This window comes from Grampus griseus (genome assembly GCF_964374135.1).
Source record: "Grampus griseus genome assembly, chromosome: 3".
Classification (NCBI taxonomy): Eukaryota; Metazoa; Chordata; class Mammalia; order Artiodactyla; family Delphinidae; genus Grampus; species Grampus griseus.
Window position 1 is genome coordinate 135,943,954 of NC_139019.1, and position 20,017 is coordinate 135,963,970.

The 20,017-nt window shown below is 42.3% G+C and overlaps 1 protein-coding gene across 1 annotated transcript; it reads right to left on the reverse strand.

The window, feature by feature from the left end:
• Positions 1-18,212: 18,212 nt before the first annotated feature.
• On the reverse strand, positions 18,213-19,994 carry FAM200C (family with sequence similarity 200 member C; the record flags this gene model as incomplete). Its single annotated transcript, XM_082650348.1, has 1 exon — positions 18,213-19,994. One exon carries the CDS (start codon positions 19,992-19,994, stop codon positions 18,213-18,215), a length of 1,782 nt encoding a protein of 593 aa, XP_082506474.1.
• Positions 19,995-20,017: the final 23 nt, after the last annotated feature.

Sequence of the window (20,017 nt, forward strand, 5' to 3'; positions counted from 1 at the left end):
GCTCATTCTGTATGTGTTTATATGTATATGTGCCTTGGTGTGGATTTGGTCCATAATGTGAGTGTGCACATACATAATAATGGACAGGCACCCCTGTGTCCCAGCCCTCATCTCCCTCCTCCCCAGAAGATGAGGCTTCGCTGGCCTCACTAACTGTCTGCCCAACCTCAGGTCATTTAGAGACATGCCCCTGCTCGAGGACCCCAGCTCCCAGATGGGCAGAGTGACCATGTTTAGGTAGCAAGCAGACACTAGAGGAAAGAAAAGTCATCAGAGGCCTGGGTTTTGCTTCTCTCTATTCCTTCCACTGCTCTCTTCCACTAGCTACCAGTGTTTCACTTGGCTGCCAGAGCATCAGGTGAACAGATGGTGTATGACCCAAGGTTTATAGTCTAATGCAGATATGCATTAGAATTCTCAAGCTGGTTCCACCACCTTAGCCAAGTTAGTTATCTCATAGGTGGTATTTCATTTCTGAAAAGGAGGAAGAATAATAATTATATTACCTGCACTGTCTTTCCCCCTAGAGTTGGGACACTCACTCATAGAGATGTTTGGTAAACAATCAAACTATGTAGAGAATTATTATTAATATTACATAAATATTATTTGAGGATGAAAGTTAGTGGGCTTAGCAAACATTTAATAAGCATCTATTACGTGTCAGTCCCTGGCTAGGTGCTGGGGATCTAGAGGTAAACCAAATAGGCTTGGTGCCTGGCCTCGTGGAACTTAGGGTCTAGTGAGGATGATACAAGTGGTTTCATGTGAAATAAGTGTTGCAGAAGAGGAAGACACTGAATATGAAACTGGGAGGCCAGGGGAAGGCCTGGGGAAGTGATGTCCAGTTGAGCCTGAGGGAGAGGGTGAGAGCTCTAAACATGACTGAAAGATGACACGTGCAGTGGGGTTTAGTGTGTCAATTCACAGGTGGCTGGAAAGGGGACCTCTGTCCACCACCCCCTCTGGGTACCTTGGTCTGTTTCCAGATGTGTCAGGAATGGAAAAGGTGAGGGATCCCGGCTTAGGATGCCAGGAGGCCATTCAGAATCTAAAGGGCTCAGGAAAGCCCCTCTCCTAGGGTAGAGTAAGAATCTCCATGTGTTACCCATGGGACTCCACTGCGACACAAGTTGAAATCACTGGCATGCCCTTATTGGCAAGAAGATGGTTAATGAACAGTATAGGGAAAGGCAGTGGTGCCACACTCAGCACCCAGTAAATAAATGTTTACTGGCTTGCTGAATGGGAACAGATGTTTTTCCAGCGTTTGGAGGAGTCCTGGAACCCAGGTCCCCTGAAGCTCCCCCTTGGGGCCTTGTCCTGTGGATCCTTGCAGTGGTGATGGCATCACAGAGCAGGAAATCCAAAGTACTCATGAAATGGCTATTTCAGGAGCTGCTTCAAGCTGGAACGGGGCTCAGGACTTCTCCCCAGTAGCCTGTTTATGTCTTTTATTCAGTCCACAAACATGTATTACCTATTATGAATGTGGAGACAAGGAGATGAACTTCTGGTCTACAGGGAAAATGAATGTGAGCACAAATTACTGTAAGATGCAAAATACAATACATGTCATAGGAAAGGTACAATGTGTTATAAAAAATTAGAAGTCTTTCCCCCTTTGATTCATTTCAGTTCATTCCATAGTTTCATTCATTCTAGAGAACGTGGATACATTAGGACACTGATGGCCACAGAGAGTTGACAGTCTGGCAGGGGCAGCCATGTGCCAGATGGGGTAGATTTGCTTGTTCCACGCCTCTCATCGAGTGTGCCTTCCTATACTGCAGAGGCCAAGAAGCTAAAGATCTGTTTTCTAGGCTCCTTGCTGCTGGGTTCCTGTTTGAGATTTAGGTTTAGCTAGTCCTGTGTGCTGTGTAAGACCTGAACTCAAAACTGAGTTAGGAAGAAAAACCAGTTGAGTTAGGGGCAGAGGAGACAGTGGCCTGGGAGGACTCCATTTTGCTGGGTCTGACCCAAAAGGTACAGCACAGCTCTGGAGTTCTGGCAGTAGCTCCCAGTTCTCCGATTACACCTAAGATGGTGTGTTCCGGTAGCCAGAGACTGGGCTAGTGGCTCCCTGAGCTCTTGCTTCCAGGTTGTGGGTGCGATGGGGAGGGGAGGTGGTCAGTACTGGGGTGATGTTCTAGGAATCATTCCTGGAGGCCCAGGCACAACTTGCTCTGCCCTGATTCTGAACTCAGTTGATTCTCTTTATTAAATCCGTGTCCGCTTAAAAGAGCTAGAAGGGTTTTGTCTCTTCACTTGAACCCTAATTGATATGTCATGCTGTGAACTATAGGTGCTGGAAAAGTCAGAGAAGGGAGATGAGTGCACAGCAGAACAAGCAGGGAAGAAATCCAGAGGACTGCTGTTCTTTCCTCTTTTCCTCTTTCAATTCCACCTCCTACCCTCAGCCCCTCTTCGATCCTATAATCAACCTTCAAATAAATTAATTAATTGATTAAGTATCAAACAACTACAGTGTACAAGGCACTGTGATGTTGGGGGTCACAGTCATGAACAGATACCCAAGGTCTCTATCTCCATGATGCTTATGCAAAGACAGATATTCTACTAGCACTCCAACACAGAATTCAAAATTGTGGTAAGAGTTATGAAGGAAAAGAAGAGGGAACTGTGGCACAGAATGATGGTGTGGAGTCTGCGAGAGAACGTATTTTGATTGGGAGATCTGGGATGATCGCTCAAATAGGTAACGTTTAAGGTGAGCCGCACAGGATAAAAAAGGGCCAGCTGTGCCAAGGTGGCAGAGAAGGAGGGGGAGAGGCGTCAGCAGAAGGAGCAGAGTGTATGAGAGCTACATTAACCTATCTCAACATCTTCCTATGCTGCCTGTGTAACAGTCATAGGATGATGCCTCGACTCTGTAGCCTTTCTGTAGCCTCACTAACTGAAAGCCCTCTATGATTTGACGTCTTCCCAGACATGTCTCCTGTTTTTCCTGTGTGACGGCGTTCCTCAGCCTCGGCACTGTTGACATCTGGTGCTGGATGAGTCTTCCTTGTGGGGACTGTCCTGTGCCTTGTCGGATGTTTAGTCTTTACCTCTGGCCTCTACCCTCTACATCAGGGGTCCCCAACCCCCGGGCCACGGACCACTACCAGTCCGTGGCCTGTTAGGAACCAAGCCGCACAGGTGAGCAGCGGGCAAGCGAGCGGAGCTTCATCTGCCGCTCCGCATCGCTCCCATTCCCGCCTGAACCATCACTCGCATTACCTCCTGAACCAACCCCCCTGCCCACCGCCCCGGTCCATGGAAACATTGTCTTCCACGAAACCGGCCCCTGGGTGCCAAAAAGGTTGGGGACCGCTGCTCTAGATGACAATACTAGGCCCCTGCCCCTAGTTGCGACAACCAAAAATATCTTCAGACATTGCCAAATGTTCTGAGAGGGGCAACATCGCCCTCCTTTGAGAACTGCTGCCCCGTGGGTAGCCCTCCTTTAGTCAGGTGGTCTTCTTGCTGGCTCCTGAATGCACCTTTATGTTTCTGTACCTCCCCTTAAGCAGTTCCCTCTAACTATTACCTGTCTTCTACAAAGCCTTACCCATATGTCTACTAGAAATGCATGGCTTTTCTCTGCCCAGCATCCCTCTGTCCTTTGGGGAATTTGTACTGGGTGACTCATGTGTTTTGAGTGGTAGAGGAAGAGTGCTCTGCCTGCCCAGGCATGTGGACCAGGTACCCTTTCCTGTGCCCAGTTAAGAGCCCAGATGGTGGATGTGAGACCCAAGCAGAGCCAGCCAGTCTTTCCATGGGCTTTCCGTGACACAGCCCTCTTTTCTTCTGAATTGTTAACTGTAAGTACAGAGCCCTGGGCTGCCACCGGCAGGGAGCCTGCCATTTGGAGAGAGCCTGCTTATGGCAGGAGACAATGACATCAATACACAAGTAGGAGCAGATTCAAGAAGAACTGAGAGGTGGAGGGAGAGTTCTGTGAGCACATTATTAGAGCCCTTAGTTCAGAGACTTGTGCTAAAGCATTCACATTCGTATATTCTCTCTCTCTCTTTAAGCTAGTTTGGATTGTTTCTGTCAGTTACTACGGAAAGAGTCCTAATGTAATTTCCTTCAATGCTTGGTTCAAATCTCTCCTCTTTCATGAAATCCTTTCAACACAGGACAGTCTGAAGAAAATGCTTGCTTTGAATCCGTAATTGTTGGTTTTCTGGAGCCAGCAGCCAGTTCTGTGCCTCTCTTCCCAACTTTGAGTTTAGTGACGTCATGCTGCCATTTGAAATCATCATAGTGAGAATAATTACACCACGGAAATACACAAATACTACAAATCAAGGCTCTCTTTTTCCCACCTCAGCCTGTTTACCAGCGCGCCACCGTCTAAATCTTCTCAGTTGTACCACCCATTTCGATATTAATCATGTGCTAATTCATGACATCTTTTGCTTTTTGAATATGGTGAGGTTGGGACAAGTGCCCCCAACATACGCTGCATGTGAGTCTTCAGAATCTCAAAGGAGGAAGGGTCCTGAGAAATAATTTGGTCCATGGTCTTCATTTCATACACAAGGACGAAGAGGTCCAGAGACATTCAGTGACTTAGTAGTCAGTTGTGGAGTCAAGGCCAAGTCCAAGATCTTTTTTTTTTTTTTTTCCCAAGATCTTTTGACTTACGTGCATTATTAAAATGCGGGCCTTCCTAGTCTTCCTGTATGTCTTTTTCAACCTTTCCTTTCTCTGGTTTGGGTACAGAAGAGCGTTTAAAAATGATGTTGAATCATTCCAAACTGCTAATGGCCAAGATCCAAGTTGTCAGTGCTTACTTTCAACAAGGGACTTTGGGGCTGTGAAGTCTCCAGAATGAGATAATTCCAGATGGGGTCTTACTAATGTGGCAGCACTGGGAGACAGCTGTTAGTAGACGGGACTTGCTGCCTTTGCATGGAAAGAGCATGATGTTGGAGTGAAGGCTGGCTGCTCTGTGTATTATATCACTTAGAATGAAACAAGATGATAGTTGAACTGTAAGGAAAGTTTTGCGGATTTATAAAAATTTAAAATACACAATTTTGTTTTTTCTGGCTGCGTTGGGTCTTCGTTGCTGTGCACAGGCTTTCTCTAGTGGCGAGCGGGGGCTACTCTTCGTTGCTGCGAGCTGTGTTCTTCGTTGCTGGGCTTCGTTGCTGTGCGTCTTCGTTGCTGGGCTTCTCATTGCGGTGGCTTCTCTTGTTGCGGAGCATGGGCTCTAGGTGCGCGGGCTTCAGTAGTTGCAGCACGCGGGCTCAGTAATTGCGGCACGCGGGCTCGGTAATTTCGGCATACGGGCTCAGTAGTTGTGGCGCTTGGGCTCTAGAGCGCAGGCTCAGTAGTTGTGCCACACGGGCTTAGTTGCTCTGTGGCATGTGGGATCTTCCTGGACCAGGGAGCAAACCCGTGTCCCCTGCCTTGGCAGGCGGATTCTTAACCACTGCTCCACCAGGGAAGTCCCACAACTTATTTTTTAATATAGCTGTTCTATTTCCTGTAATTATTTCTTGGAAGTGTGCATAAGGATATCCATTGCAACCTTGTTTGAACTAATAAAAGACTGGAAACAATCTAAATGCCAAGTAATAGGAGACTAATTAATCATTATACATACATACATAGAGGCAGAACTCTTTGTACTATTATGGAATTATCTTCAAGACATATTGTTTAGTGAGAAAAATAAGAAGCAGAACAGTGTGTATAGTTTGCTACCATTCAAATTAAAAAAAGAAGAGGTGGGGGCTTCCCTGGTGGCGCAGTGGTTGAGAGTCTGCCTGCCTGCCGTTGCAGGGGACATGGGTTCATGCCCCGGTCTGGGAAAATCCCACATGCCGCAGAGTGGCTGGGCCTGTGAGCCATGGTCGCTGAGTCTGCGCGTCCGGAGCCTGTGCTCCGCAACGGGAGAGGCCACAACAGTGAGAGGCCCGCGTACCGCGAAAAAAAAAAAAAAAAAAGAAGAGGTGAGGAAAACACAGACACACATGTTTGTATGAACACAATTTATCCCTAGGAGGATATACAAAAAATTGCAACAGCAGACGTTGTCTCTGGAGAGAGGGACTGGAAAACAGCAGTAAGAGAGAGGCGTATTTTTTCGCTTAGGTCTTTTGGAACAATTTTTTTTTTTTTTAAAGAAAACTGGAACCATGATTTTTTTTTTTTTTTTTTTTTTTGTGGTACGCGGGCCTCTCACTGTTGTGGCCTCTCCCGTTGCAGAGCACAGGCTCCGGACGCACAGCCTCAGCGACCATGGCTCACGGGCCCAGCCGCTCCGCGGCATGTGGGATCCTCCCAGACCAGGGCACGAACCCGTGTCCCCTGCATTGGCAGGCGGACTCTCAACCACTGCGCCACCAGGGAAGCCCCTCCATGATTTTTTAAAATTAATTAATTAATTAATTTTTGACTGCGTTGGGTCTTCGTTGCCACGTGGCATTTCTCTAGTTGCAGCGAGTGGGGGCTACTCTTCGTTGTGGTGCGCGGGATTCTCATTGTGGTGGCTTCTCTTGTTGCGGGGCACGGGCTCTAGGTGCGGGCTTCAGTAGTTGTGGCTTGCAGACTCTAGAGCGCAGGCTCAGTAGTTGTGGCGCATGGGCTTAGTTGCTCCGCGGCATGTGGGATCTTCCCGGGTCAGGGCTCGAACCCGTGTCCCCTGCATTGGCAGGCGGATTCTTAACCACTGCAACACCAGGGAAGCCTGAACAATTTGATTTTTAAAACAATGGAAATCTTTTACTTACTCAACACTCCTCCCCCCAATAAAATAAAAAATAAGGAAATGCCGTATTGCAGTTTTTAGAAATTCTTCCTTTGCTGTGATGGATGAGCCAGATCTGGGGATGTGGCAGAGAGTTTAGGGAGTTAATAATAATAAACCCCCAACAATTATAGACTTTCTTTTTAAAAAAACATTTTCAAAGAACAGTCTCTTGCAGTCTTCCAAGTTTGGGACAAGTATTTTCCCCATTGTATAGTCGAAGGAGCTGAGGCCCAGAAGCAGGGCCATCTTCCCAAGGTTACACAGTGGGCGAGGGGCAGAGTTGGAATGAGAGCTCATATCTCGCCCAGGCATAAGTTCCTTCTTCTAGACAGTGTTTAGCTGGGCAGAGGGCTTCAACAAGCAGAGTAGTTTTCACGGGAAGGAAAAGAAGAACCAGAGAGTTATAAGAAGCTCTTCTGGCCTGAGGTTTCGGAAGAGTTAAAGGCCTTGAGACAGCTACAATCCCAGAGCAAATGAAGTCAGACCAAAATAGACACCACTTATATTCTAGGGGAAATGACCCAGAAAAGATTCAGCCAGTTTCCAGATGTAGCTTGAAAGGCTTCAGTTGGAGAGACTTCATTTTGGAACCTCATGCAAAAACCTCTCTTGATGAGGTTTCTCAACTCAGTATGTGGATCAGAAATGAACAGACATTTGATTTGAGGGAGATGCTCTGCTAAGAAGGTCTAGAGGCTTGTGCTTTGTAGAATCAAGCTTAGAGAAAGTAACCTATGAATGAGTATAGAAATAAAGGCTTTGCCATGCTTTGCCAGCATAATTTTGGGAGGGAATATGAGAAACATAGGGTCTATCCCCGCCTTTTGGCTGAGATGAAAAGCAGAAATCCCAGACTGAGGAAATGAGGCTTGATGAAACTGCATAAATGAGATTTAGCTAGTGGCTAAAAGAAATGTTTTATCTGTTAGCTGTTGTGAAGTGGAAGGAGACTAATTTCTCAAAATCTGTGTTTTAAAAGACTTCTACACATTTCTTTTAAATAATACTCAGAAGACACTTAACTCTACATGTCTCATCCACTTAATTTATTATGGGTATGATAAAAAATTTAAAACATTAAAGCATACAAGAGTGTGTCTACCGTGCTACTGCTTATGAAGGAAAAAGGTTACACACACAGACACACACACACACGTTTATGTGTAACCACAATTTGAAGACATGTAGCCTGGTAGCCTTGGCTGTGTCTTGGAGGAGAACTGTGGAGCTGAGATGGGGTGGGAGGTACAGCCTTCACTGTACTGTCTCAATTTACCAGATGCCTGTTTTACATATTAAAAATAAAACACACTCTTAAAAAACCTCAAAGGGAAAAACGTAGCTTTATAATGGAGAGATGTGGCGGCCACGCTGTTAACCAAGTAGGGAAATTTAGCATTACCAAGGGCATAAAACCTGACATTATATGATACATCCAGGGTTTTAACCTGAATATAATTAAGCCTTCACACCTAACCTCTGATTAGCAGAAAGTATAGGGAATAGAGAAACTAGTTAAACAACACAGGAGAAAACAGTCAATTCAGAGAGTGGGACATTCTTTAAAATGTTAAATGTCATGGAAATATTAAAAGGTGGTTCAAAAAATTAGGAATAAAAGATATTTTGGGGGCAATTGGAAGAACTTTGAATATGGTCTGATTATTAGACATATTAGGGAATTATTGTTAATTTTCTTGTGTGTGAATAATGGTTTTGTGGTTATATAGGATAATGTCCTTATTCTTAGGAGATGCAGTGCTGAAGTATGGAGGGGAGAAGACACATGGTGTTGGGAAGTTACTTTAAAATGGTTCAGAAAACACACATGAATGCACAGACACTCACACACATGAACCCCCCCCCCCCCACACACACACACAAAACAGAGTTGGTTATTAAGCTATAGTCTTACCTTCAAACTCAGCTATGTGATGTAAGGGCTGGGACTTTGCAAATCACATTTCTTCTTTGCCAGCGGGCCTTCTGTTAGTCTGCCAATAGGGGGCATTAGAAGGGCACTGGAAGTCTAGAGGAGCCACAAAGAGCTTGCTTCTTTCTGTTTTGCTTCCTGTTACTCTCAGCCTGCCTGAGCAACAGTTCCTCACCCTGGCAATGAAAGTTATTTCCTGTAGGAGCAGCTGGTTTAGGTTTACATTTTTTCCACAGTCTCAGAATATAGCCTGTCTTCAGATATACCTGTATCAGCTGGCAAAGCCTTCTCTAACCCAGCTCCATGGGACCCTTCGTCCAAGCTTCTAAATTCTATTAATCCCGAGCTCTTCTCCCAGCCCTAGGGATGGTAACTGCTTTCTGTGTTTATACAGTATTCCTTTTACCTTTCCAGTTCTCCGATACCTGGTTCACAGTTCTTTATATTAAATTTTCTCTGCAAAAGTAACTGGTGGAGTTTGTGTCTCCTGACTGAACCTTGACTGATACAGAAATTGGAACTAGGAGTCTCAGGAAACAGACCCTTTTTTTAGGTGTTTGGGTTTGTCTTTAGACTTGAATGCAATGTTGAGCTCCTTGTCATGGAAATGGGATGCTAGTAACTCATGGCATGGAGTGGCCCTGATTAATCTAATTATTGGCTGTAGATTATTGTGATAAAGAACCTCCTGAAGCAGGTACCTTGGGGGACCAAGTGGCTGCTGGGAATAATGACGACCTACAGGGACTGTGGGGCGGGATGCCTCCTTCTGAGTGCTCTGGAGTGTGTACAGAAAGAAAACAACACACTCAGCCCTTTAAAGTCTCAGCCCAAGTCCTGGTCAGAGAACTAGAGAGATTCTATGGCAGCTCTAAAAGTATCGCAAATCTGTTGGAGCTGCAAATTCAGACACAAGATTTAATTGTGATGGTTGTAGAATTTAATGTAAATTGAGCTCACAGCCTATGTCTCTCAGTGAAAGTTAGGATGAGGGTTGGGAGTGTCCCCAGGACTTGGAATGAGGACATCTGCGTGGACACAGATGAAACTGAGAATCTGAACTCCTAAGTCACTCTGAGCCTTCCATGCCTTCACCTTCTGTGTCTGAGATTAGGTTTCCTTTGCTTGAAGTCCTTGTAATACTCTCACCGGAGGCAGGTGACTTTCAAGGAGATGCCTGTACTCTTCAAGACCTACCCCACCACTCCTTGCTGCCACTAGACCCATAACCAGGGTCAGATCCAGCATATTCCAAGGGAACAAGTACAAAGTCTGAACCTGGAGGGAAGAACTTATAATCCAAAAGAACTGGAAGATTTTTATAATTTGTATAGGCAGAAACCAGGTGAATATATGTGGGAATGGGATTCTGAGAGCATTAGATGGAAAAAGGCAGAATGTAACAGGCCAAATTTACTGATATGGGTGTATGTATCAGGGATTCTGGATTTAATATGTTAGCTCATATAAGAATTTACTTACTTGGATAACTTGAACTCAACAGTGACCTACATATAATGAGTTTGAGATCCCAGAACTTCCCTGGCACAATGTAGAGAAAGGAATTAAAAGACCTGGGGAGATAGAAATGTTGCTAAACTTATCACGTGTGACCTTTGAACTTCCCTCACCCACTTCCCCCCCCCCCCCGCCAACTATATGGTTGAAGAGGGCCCAGAGGACACTCATTCCCTGAGATATTGAGCAATACATTAGTGAGGAGATCACTGATATCCTTGGAAATCTCTGTGGTGGCTTTTCTCTGTGGGCTTGTATGATGGTAGAAGATGCTGCCACTGAGATGAGTTCATTGATTTCAGTGGGGTCGATAGGATCCTGGAGTAGCTGAAGCCAAGTGGCAGTGTTCAGTCATGAGAGAGAAGGTGGATGCACTTAGTGTCCAGCAGAGACAAAATGGAAATCAGACTGTTTTGATCCACAGGGATTGTTGATAGTAGCTGTGAAGGTTAATTTTATGTGTCAATTTGACTGGGTCATCAAGTGCCCAGATATTTGGTCCAACATTATTCTGGGTGTTTCTGTGAGGATGTTTTTGGATGAGATGAACATTTAAAGTGGTGGACTTTGAGTAAAGCAGATTGCCCTCCAAAATGTGAGTGGGCTTCATCCAATCAGTTGGAAACCTGAATAGAACAAAATGACTACCCCCAAGCAAGAGAGAATTCTGTAGATGGCTGTCTTTGGACTGGAACTGCAGCATTGGCTCTCCTGGCTCTCTGGCCTACTGGCCCACCCTGCAGATTTTGGACTTACCAGCCTCTATAATTATGTGAGACAATTCCTTCTAATCAGTCAGTCAATCCTACTGATTCTGTTCTCTGGAGAACCCTAATACAGTAGCTAAATGGTACAGTAGATCTAGGAATGGAATAGATAGGCAGTCTACTAAAACATTGCTTGATCTATGTAATGAAAAACCCTAGGGCTGGTGCCCAGAAATCTGACTAAAGTCACTACAGAGAGAGTCATAACCTCTCCTCCAGCTTCCAGACCTAAGCCAGTTGTCAGATCCAGAGCCCCTTGATTGAAGGACATGCTGAGTTCCCTTAAGAACTCCATGACACTGCCACAAGTATATACTAGAGACTTCCTCCAAGACTTCCCCAGAAACCTGCAGTCTTTAATAGGTGACTTAGTATTATGAAAAAAGGAAAGCCTCAGATCTTTTAGGGATTAAATAATAGGCACTGGCCCTGAATTGATGCTAATTCCTGGGACCAAACTACTACTATGGTCCACCAGTCAAAGTGAGAACTGGTGGTGGTCAGATAATGAATGGAGTATTGGCCCAAGCTAAAATTACAGAGAGCCTAGTAGGTCTGTGAACCCAGTGGTTATATCTCTACTTCTTAAATGTGTAATTGGAATAGATATATTCAATTCCTGGCAGAACCCCCAGATTTGCCCTCTGATCCATGGAGTGAGGCCTATTATGGTAAAAAGGGACAAGTAGAAGTCCCTAGAAGTTCCCTTCCCTACCAGGGTAGTAAACCAAAATCAACACCACATTCCTGGAGGAAACTGCAGGGTTTAGTGCCACCATCAAAGGCTTAATATCTGTCACATCCCCATTTAAATTCACCTGCTTTTCCTGTGCAGAAGGTTGTTGGATCTGGAGATTGACTATGGATTACTGCAAACTTAACAGATAATGACTCCAGTTGCAGCTACTGTTCCAGATGTGTATCTCTACGAAAGAGAGTCAGCATAACCCTTGGCAACTCGTATACCATTAGTGACCTGGCAAATACTTTTTCCCCCTCTATATCAATTTCAGTGAATAACACAAGCAGGTTGTTTTCACCTTGCAGAACCAAGAGATCACCTTCACAGTTCTGCCCTAGGGCTACATCGACTTAATGTCTGTGATAATCTAATCTGCAGAGATTTTGATAATCTTGACATTTCACAGATCATCAAATTTGTCCACTTCACTGATGACATACAGATGGCATCTGATAAGAAGGTAGAAGCAAGTACTTTAGATGCCTTAGTAAAATGCATGTGAGTCAGAGAGTGGGAAATAAACCTCATAAAAATTCAGGGACTCATCCACCTTGGTGAAGTTTCTGATGTGCAAAGGAGTGTATGTTAGTCTGCTTGGGCTGCCATAAGAAAATACCATAGACTGGGTGGCTTAAACAGCAGAAACTTCTCAGTTATGGAGGTTGATAAATCCAAGATCAAGGTGTGGCAAGGTAGGTTTAATCCTGAGGCCTCTTTTCGTGGCTTGTAGGAGGCCGCCACCTTTCTGTATGCTCACATGACCTCTTCTTTATGCGCCAGAGAGAGAGCAAGCGTTTCATAAAGGCATTAATGCCACTGGGCCAGGCTCCCACCCTCATGACTCCATCTAAACCTAACTACCTCCTCCCAAAGGCACATCTTCAGATGTCACACACTGGGGCTTAGGATTTCACCATATGAATTTGGGGGTGAACACAGACATTCAGTTCATAACAGAGTGTGGCAACAGACTGACACCTATGGAACTTACTGGTCTTGTCATGTACTTCATCACTCAGAGGCACCTGGTCTGTTAGAATGATAGAATGAGCTACTTAATACTCAGTTACTTGCAACTGGGAGAAAAGAATCTAAAAAGATAAAGTTCTATCTTGTAGGATGCAAATGTGCTTTGAATTGGTAACCTATGAATATACTTCTTTTTTTTAATCCCCCAAGCCAGAATACATTGGTCTGGGAATCAAGGGATGGGCACCTAATAATTCACAGAAATTTTGCTTCCCATTGCTGTGACTGTGACTCTTGATATTTTGGAAGTCTCGGTTCCCAAGGGAGAAATGCTTTCACCAAAGGACGTAACAGTGTTTCCACTGAACTGGGAGTTGATACTACTGGCTGACCGTATTTGGCTAGTGCTGTGGGGTTAATGCCAGTGGGCCTGAAATTGGTCTGGTCAAGGCATGGCATGTCCTGATGAATAGTGTCGCTTTCTAACCGTGTATCTGAGGAGTTTCAGGGTGGTTTGTATCAATTTGTTATCATTGTTTACTGTAACAGTGATATAGATGCGACTTACACCTGGAGACTTCTATACCCCCTCAATTCCACAAAAAAAAAAAAAAAAAAACAAGCCTTGGTGGTTGGGGCTAGTCATTAGGCAACAGAATAATTAATGGCACTGTTACTAAATTTGAGGAGCTGAGACTGTGTTTTCCTCATTCTGGAGAGAAGGTAAGAGCATCTTTATTTGTACTGAGATATTTACCTCTTAAGAGAACCACAAACCTATGCTTATTGTATAGAAATTCAATTATGGATAGAAGGATGACTGGCCAAAGAGATGGGCTGTGCTGGTTACTAAGCTCTTGTCTTTCAGCTTCAGACCCACCCATGTCCTGTAATCTGCTTTGTCATGCTGCGGCTGGGACCTCACAAAGTACATTTCTTTATCACCTAGCTTTCTGTTAGGCTCTGCAAATAAGGGGTGCAAGAGACATGGTGGAAACGTAGAGGAAGGACCAGTGATTTACTCCCTCCTCATTTGCTTCCTACTGCTGACAGTATCCTCCCTGCAGTGGTTCTTCACCCGGGAAGTGAGAGTTAGTTTAGGAGCAGCAGTTGGTTTAAGTTTTCAGTGTTTTCACACTTCCAGAGCCGCCTCATCCTACATGCTCAGAGACGGCAGCATCAGCAGGCTGGCACCCATTCTTCAGTCTTTAGAGCTCCTAAGACAGTAATACCAGTCAGGCCTCTTCCTCAGACACTGGAGTCTCACTTCCAAGGGACCCCTCATCCAAGCTTTCACATTTTAATAATGCCAGCCTCTTTTCTTGTTCATCTAGCCCTAGTGATGTTGTTTCCTGCATTTACTATCTCTGTGACACCTCAGTATCCCCCTTTGCCTATTAAGTTCTCCAATACCTGGCCAATGATTCTTCACTGTAGATTCCTTTTATTTAAAAATTGGTACAGTTTCTGATCTTACTGGACCCTGTTTGATACATGGATACCTATACATTTATATAAACAGATAGCTATAGCAAAATGTTAACACTTTCTGAATCTAGAAAACAGCCATATAGGTGTTCATTGTATTACTCTTCCAACTTTTTGGTATATTTGAGACCTTTCATAATAAAGCATTAGGGATAAGGTCTCCTGAAAATCTGGATAAATATCAGTACCAGAATAAAAAAGCCCGATAAAGGGCGAAAGTCTCCAAAATTATAGTAGAAGGAAATGATACATAGAACTGTGATTGCTCCAGAAACCAAGCTGATGCCATTACAAAAAAAAATCGAAACAGAACAAAAAAATAAACAACAAAAAGTCTATTTTTCTTTTTATATCTAGGAAAGGTTCTATCTACTATGTCACACCACCAAAATTAAGTGAATGAAATATGACCTCTGTAGAAAAAAATGAAAAGGTTCTCTAGAGAAAACTTGTCTGTTTCATCTTATAGGGGAGAAAAACTGAGGCCCAGGACAGGTAAGAGTTGTCCAAAATCACACGGTAAAATTAATGGAGTCAAAACTTTCCCATTAGCCATTCATAATAAGTAAGATTGGAAACCAAGTATATGAAGTAAGTCTCTTGGTTGCATGTGACAGGAAACTGCAAAAGAGGGAATTAGCCCATATAACTGAAAAGTAAAAAAGTATGACTGCACTTAGGTGTGGAAGCAATGTCATAAGGAATCTCTTTCCCTTTCTTGGCTTTGTCTCTGTTGGCTTCACCGTCTGGCAGCAAGGTTGATCACTGGAAGCTCCAGACTCACATCCTGCTAGTTTAGCAAGTATAGCATCTTTCCCATTAATTCCACCAAAGTACTGGAGCTGACTCTAATTAGCCAGGATGGGGCCGTACAGACTGACAGGGTGGTAAGGAAAGTTCCTTAAAGAAAAATAAGGGTGCTATTAAAAGAAGCAAGTGAATGATTGAATCAATGCTGAGCAGGGCAAAATAAGAGATGACGGGTCTGCCAGACCTCTTGACTCCTACATGCTGAGGGCTATCGAGTTTAACCTGCTAGTAAGTAGCTGAGACAGGACTGGAATCCATTTCTGTGTTAGAGTAAGACTTAGAGCAAAACTGTGAAATGAAAGGGAAATAACCTTAGGTTCTCAGAAAGTACTCCCAGAAGATAAAGTACAAAATACAATGAATTCGACAATTACCTTATACAGTCCTTCAAATTAAGGTAGCCTTCGAAAGCTTCAAGTTTTTCTAAATGCTTGGTAGATATTAAAGCCAAGCTTACAATATTTTGGTATAATTTAATGCTAAAGACTACAATATAAATAAACTATAAATAAACTATAGTTTAAACTATAAATATCCAGACCCTATTAAAAAAAAACTGAGATGTAATTTACATATCATAAAGTTCACCCTTTAAAAGTATAAGTCTATTTGGTTTTGATTCCCATTGGATTGTCTGAAAACAATGACCTATCCATTCACTTCAAGTGGCTTTGGGTGGCTTAGGAAAGTAGCCAAGATGTCAAAAATCCACGTGGTCAAGTCAGTTTTAGGCAAAAAGCCCTTTTTATCTTCTCTTTCCCACTGTTTCTCAATGATTTCTTGCAGGCTGGTAGTTATTGGCTCCATGAGAGTTGTCACCAATTTTGTCACCACCAGAGGCTCAGGTGGGGCATTTTTAATTTGAGCTACTAATCCCTTTTCTAGAGATGTTTAAAATCAGGTATTTGGGAAAATCTGTAATGAGAGTAAGTTTGCTTTCAACCAGTCATGCACTGACAGTGACATCTGCTGGTCATAAAGATTATTATTTATACTGTTTTGACTCCTTTTTGCAATTTATCAACGACCTCATATTATGGAAATTTAAGAAAAACAATTATGTCTTCCTTGGAAGAAAAAGAAACGAACACATAGGACTTATATATGCCAATATATGTACCACTGTGGGAGATTTTTTAAATTAAAAAAAAAAATCTAAGTTTCCTCTTCATTTTATCAGACACAGCAGTCTCATTCATTTGATCAGGGGAAAATGAACTGCTGTAGAATTTGAAAAAGAATTAAAAACTCGGTTAGCCATTTCCTTTAAAGTGTGCTTTGGGTTTTTGTTTCAGAGCAGAAACTAATGAATTCAGTCTAAGAGAAAACTGTAGTGGACCTAACAAAAGACTGGCTATCTCGCGTTTGCTTTTGGCATTTCATCCTAATCTTGCTATTGTATTGTTAGGTCCCAGGCTTCATTCATACCCTTGCTCCCATTCCTACTTCCTTCCTATCTTTAGATATGCATACATATTAAACTTTATACATACTCTTCCAGATTTATTCCTGTATTAGCTTTGGAAATTTCCTCCACTGCTCTTGATGTCAGATTATACTGGGAAAAAGTAGGACTTACATTTTCTAACTATATTTTTATAGAAAAGAAGGCATGTATTTATATTTATTGATAAAGCATTTTGATGGACAGTGATGAAGTTTAATTTTGTGTAGGAAATATAAAATTCAATTTGTGTACTCAAGTGGCATCTAAATTTGATAGTTGGACTTCATTCCCCTTCAAGTTAAAAAAAAAAAAAATTTCAAAAGTGCTATGATTACCCACCTTATAAACTTTGTGGATACCCCTGATTCTTTCCATGTGATAAATTCCTAGAGGGAAAAATCCTCAATCAAAGGGCTATGAAGAATCAAGAGGAATGAAAATTAGTACTATCATAACAAAAAAATTGGAAGTAGTAGGAGAGGAGATGGATGTTTTATAAATTCAGTCCTTACCTATTATCTAGAGGAGTCAACACATAACTTCTAAATCTGATAAATCAAAACTGGCCTATGTATTTGGTATCATATTACTTAGATATATGGGTGGGACCATAAAATGTTAAAGCAGAAATGGTTAAGGTAACTGGGTAGGAAGCGGACTGTGGCTTTTCATTAAAGGGCTCATTTCTTCTCCAGCCTTGAGCATATTGTACTTGGATAAAACATTAAATTTTGAAATAAAAAATGTTAGTTTATTCACATTTAAAAATAAATCTAGCCAAATTATCATCCAGGAAAGTATATTAACCTAGATTCCCATGGGGAGCTTTCTGGTGGCCCTGAATTACTACAGTGACTTCATGTCAATTTCCTTAGTATTTATATTCTGATCCATTCAAAAGTTTTGAACTATCTTAGAAAAATGCATACAGCATAAGGTGTAAAATAAGTGAGGAAACTGGGGTAAAGGAAAAATAAGTGTAGGAAAAATAAGATGAGGTGAGAGGACCAAAGTATCCATCGGAACCATATGGAAAGCTGGTTAAGAATGAAGATCCTTGATCTTGTCCAGACCAGTTAAATTAGAATCTCTTAAATAGGGCTCTGGGATCTCCTCTTTAGCAGCCCTGATGACTTGGAGTCTGGATGTAATGTAAAAGAAGACAAAGAGTGACTAACAGGATATTAGGATGTTTATTAATGTCATGGAATTTAGAGCATAGGGACTAAGAGGAATGGACATTGTGAGACTAACTCCAAAGAATACATTTAAAAATAAATCTTACATTAACTAGGGCCATCCCTTCTCTCACTATAACATTTCATAATCCTCTTCTGATTTCATTAACCTCCCCAAAACAGCCCTCAAGGACATGGGAGGACTCAGTCCGTCATTTCATCCTTTGACTTTTAACATGAGATGCATGTTCTGGGAGGTCTTTTTCTCTTGGCTCTATTCGTAGCCTATTGTACCATTTAGCTTGGATATTGTAGTGCTCGAGTGTCTTTTTTTATGTATCACATCAAAAGGTTAAACAGATACTTAGAAGAATCCTATGTATCAGCAGCACTTAATCTTTTCTGCTGCTTGTGCTTTTATTCTCAAAACATATTTTCACATCTCACGTGAAAATTAAAAGTTAAAAATGCTAAACTTTTAAAGGATTTGGTATATCATAAATATAAAAGAGACAGAATTATAACTTAATTTTACAATGGAATTAAGAATATATTAAAAATTATACATTGAAAAAGTCTATCAGCTTACAGTGACTTCTGTAGCTGTAGTTTTTGTTCAATGATGTCTGAGAAACGAGGAACTTTTTTTGAAATAGCCACACGGATGTCATCACTCATATTCACGTAGCTTCTGGACTTTGTTTTAAAATGCAAGAGTGATGAAAATCCCAACTCACAAAGATATGTAGTTGCAAACGGTATAAGGATTTTTAGAGCTGTCTTTGCTAGGCTTGGAAACACTGTGAATTGAGCACACCAGAAATCCTCAAGCTTCATTGTCTCAAATTCCATTAGGATTTGGCCACTAGCTCGTAATTCAGCAAGATCATTTTTCATTAAATAGCCATCATCAACAAAGTCCAAATTAAAAAGAAATGGATCCAGTATCCATTTACTTGCCTCATCAAGATCTCCAACAGAGAAATATCCGTGGAAGAAGTTGCTCAACTGTTGCAGGTGCACTGTTATTTCAGCTGCAATGCATATTGCTTCATTATCTGCAACAACAGTTTCTTCAAGAAAAGGAAAGTTGGTAAAATTTCTTTTCTCAATTCGTTTTAGCCAAAATGGAAACTTCCTAACAAAAGCAGACAACTTCTCTCTAGCTGATACTGTGTTCATTCCAGTCCTTTGCATAGATGCACTAAGTTCATTTAGGTGTTTGAATAAATCTGCAAGGTATGCTAGGTGAATTTTAAACTCTTTGTTTTCAAAGCCATCAACTAAATTGCTGCTTTGGTGGTGAAGAAACTGATTTATTTCTTCATACATTTCAAAAATATGAGTAAGTATTTGGCCTCGGGAAAGCCACCTCATTTCAGTATGGAAAAGGAGAACACTATACTCTATTCCAATTTCTTCAAAAAAAGCCTGGAACAGGCGATGATTTGGAGCTCGCCCTTTGATAAAATTTATTACTCTCACCACAGTAAAAAGCGCATCCCTCAGTTTTGTAGGCAGCGTCTTTGTGACAAGTTCATGAGGGTTCAACAAACAATGTGTGATCACGATATGAGGTACCTCTTTTTTCATACAGGAAACAAATTCTGAATTTTCTCCTAGGATAGAAGAGGCACCGTCAGTACAAACAGAGCCACATACATCGAGTGCTATCTTATGCTTCAAAAAGAAGTCTCTGAACAGATTGAACACAGCTTTTCCCTTCACTGTTAACTGCAATGGTTCACAGAACAGGAATTCTTCTACGATCTCTCTTTCCTTTATGTACCGCACAAATGCCATTAGCTGACTGCAGTCATCCATGTCTGTTGTCTCAGCAAGCTGAATACCCACTTTCAGAGGACTGGCTTTGATATCTTCTAGAACTTGCTGTAAGATATCCTGGCTCATTTCATCAATCCTAGAATGGATCACATCATCTGATAAGGATACCTGCTGAAGCTTCTTTTGTGCATCTGGTCCCAAAACTATTTGTGCTATTTCCAGGGCACAAGGTTTCACTAATTTTTCAGCTATTGTATGAGGATTCTTCTCCTTGGCACATAAATACGCAAACTGATATGATGCCTGTAGTAAGGTATCCTCCTGAGATGCAACTCCAAATGCTTTCAGGGTTTCACTCTGATCAGATGGTGTTGGCACATGTTTCAGGCTATTGAGATCGTGCCCACCTATACCACCATGCTGTCTGTTAAAATGGTCAGACAGTTTTGATGGTCGGAGGTCAGCGTTTGAAAATACAGAGTTACACAATACACACTGTGGGCGCTGAGTTCCATCAACTTCCGTTGTGCAGGTGAACCAGTAACGAACATAGTCATCGTCCCATTTGCGTTTCTTCGACATGGCACCCCAAAATTCTCACGTAG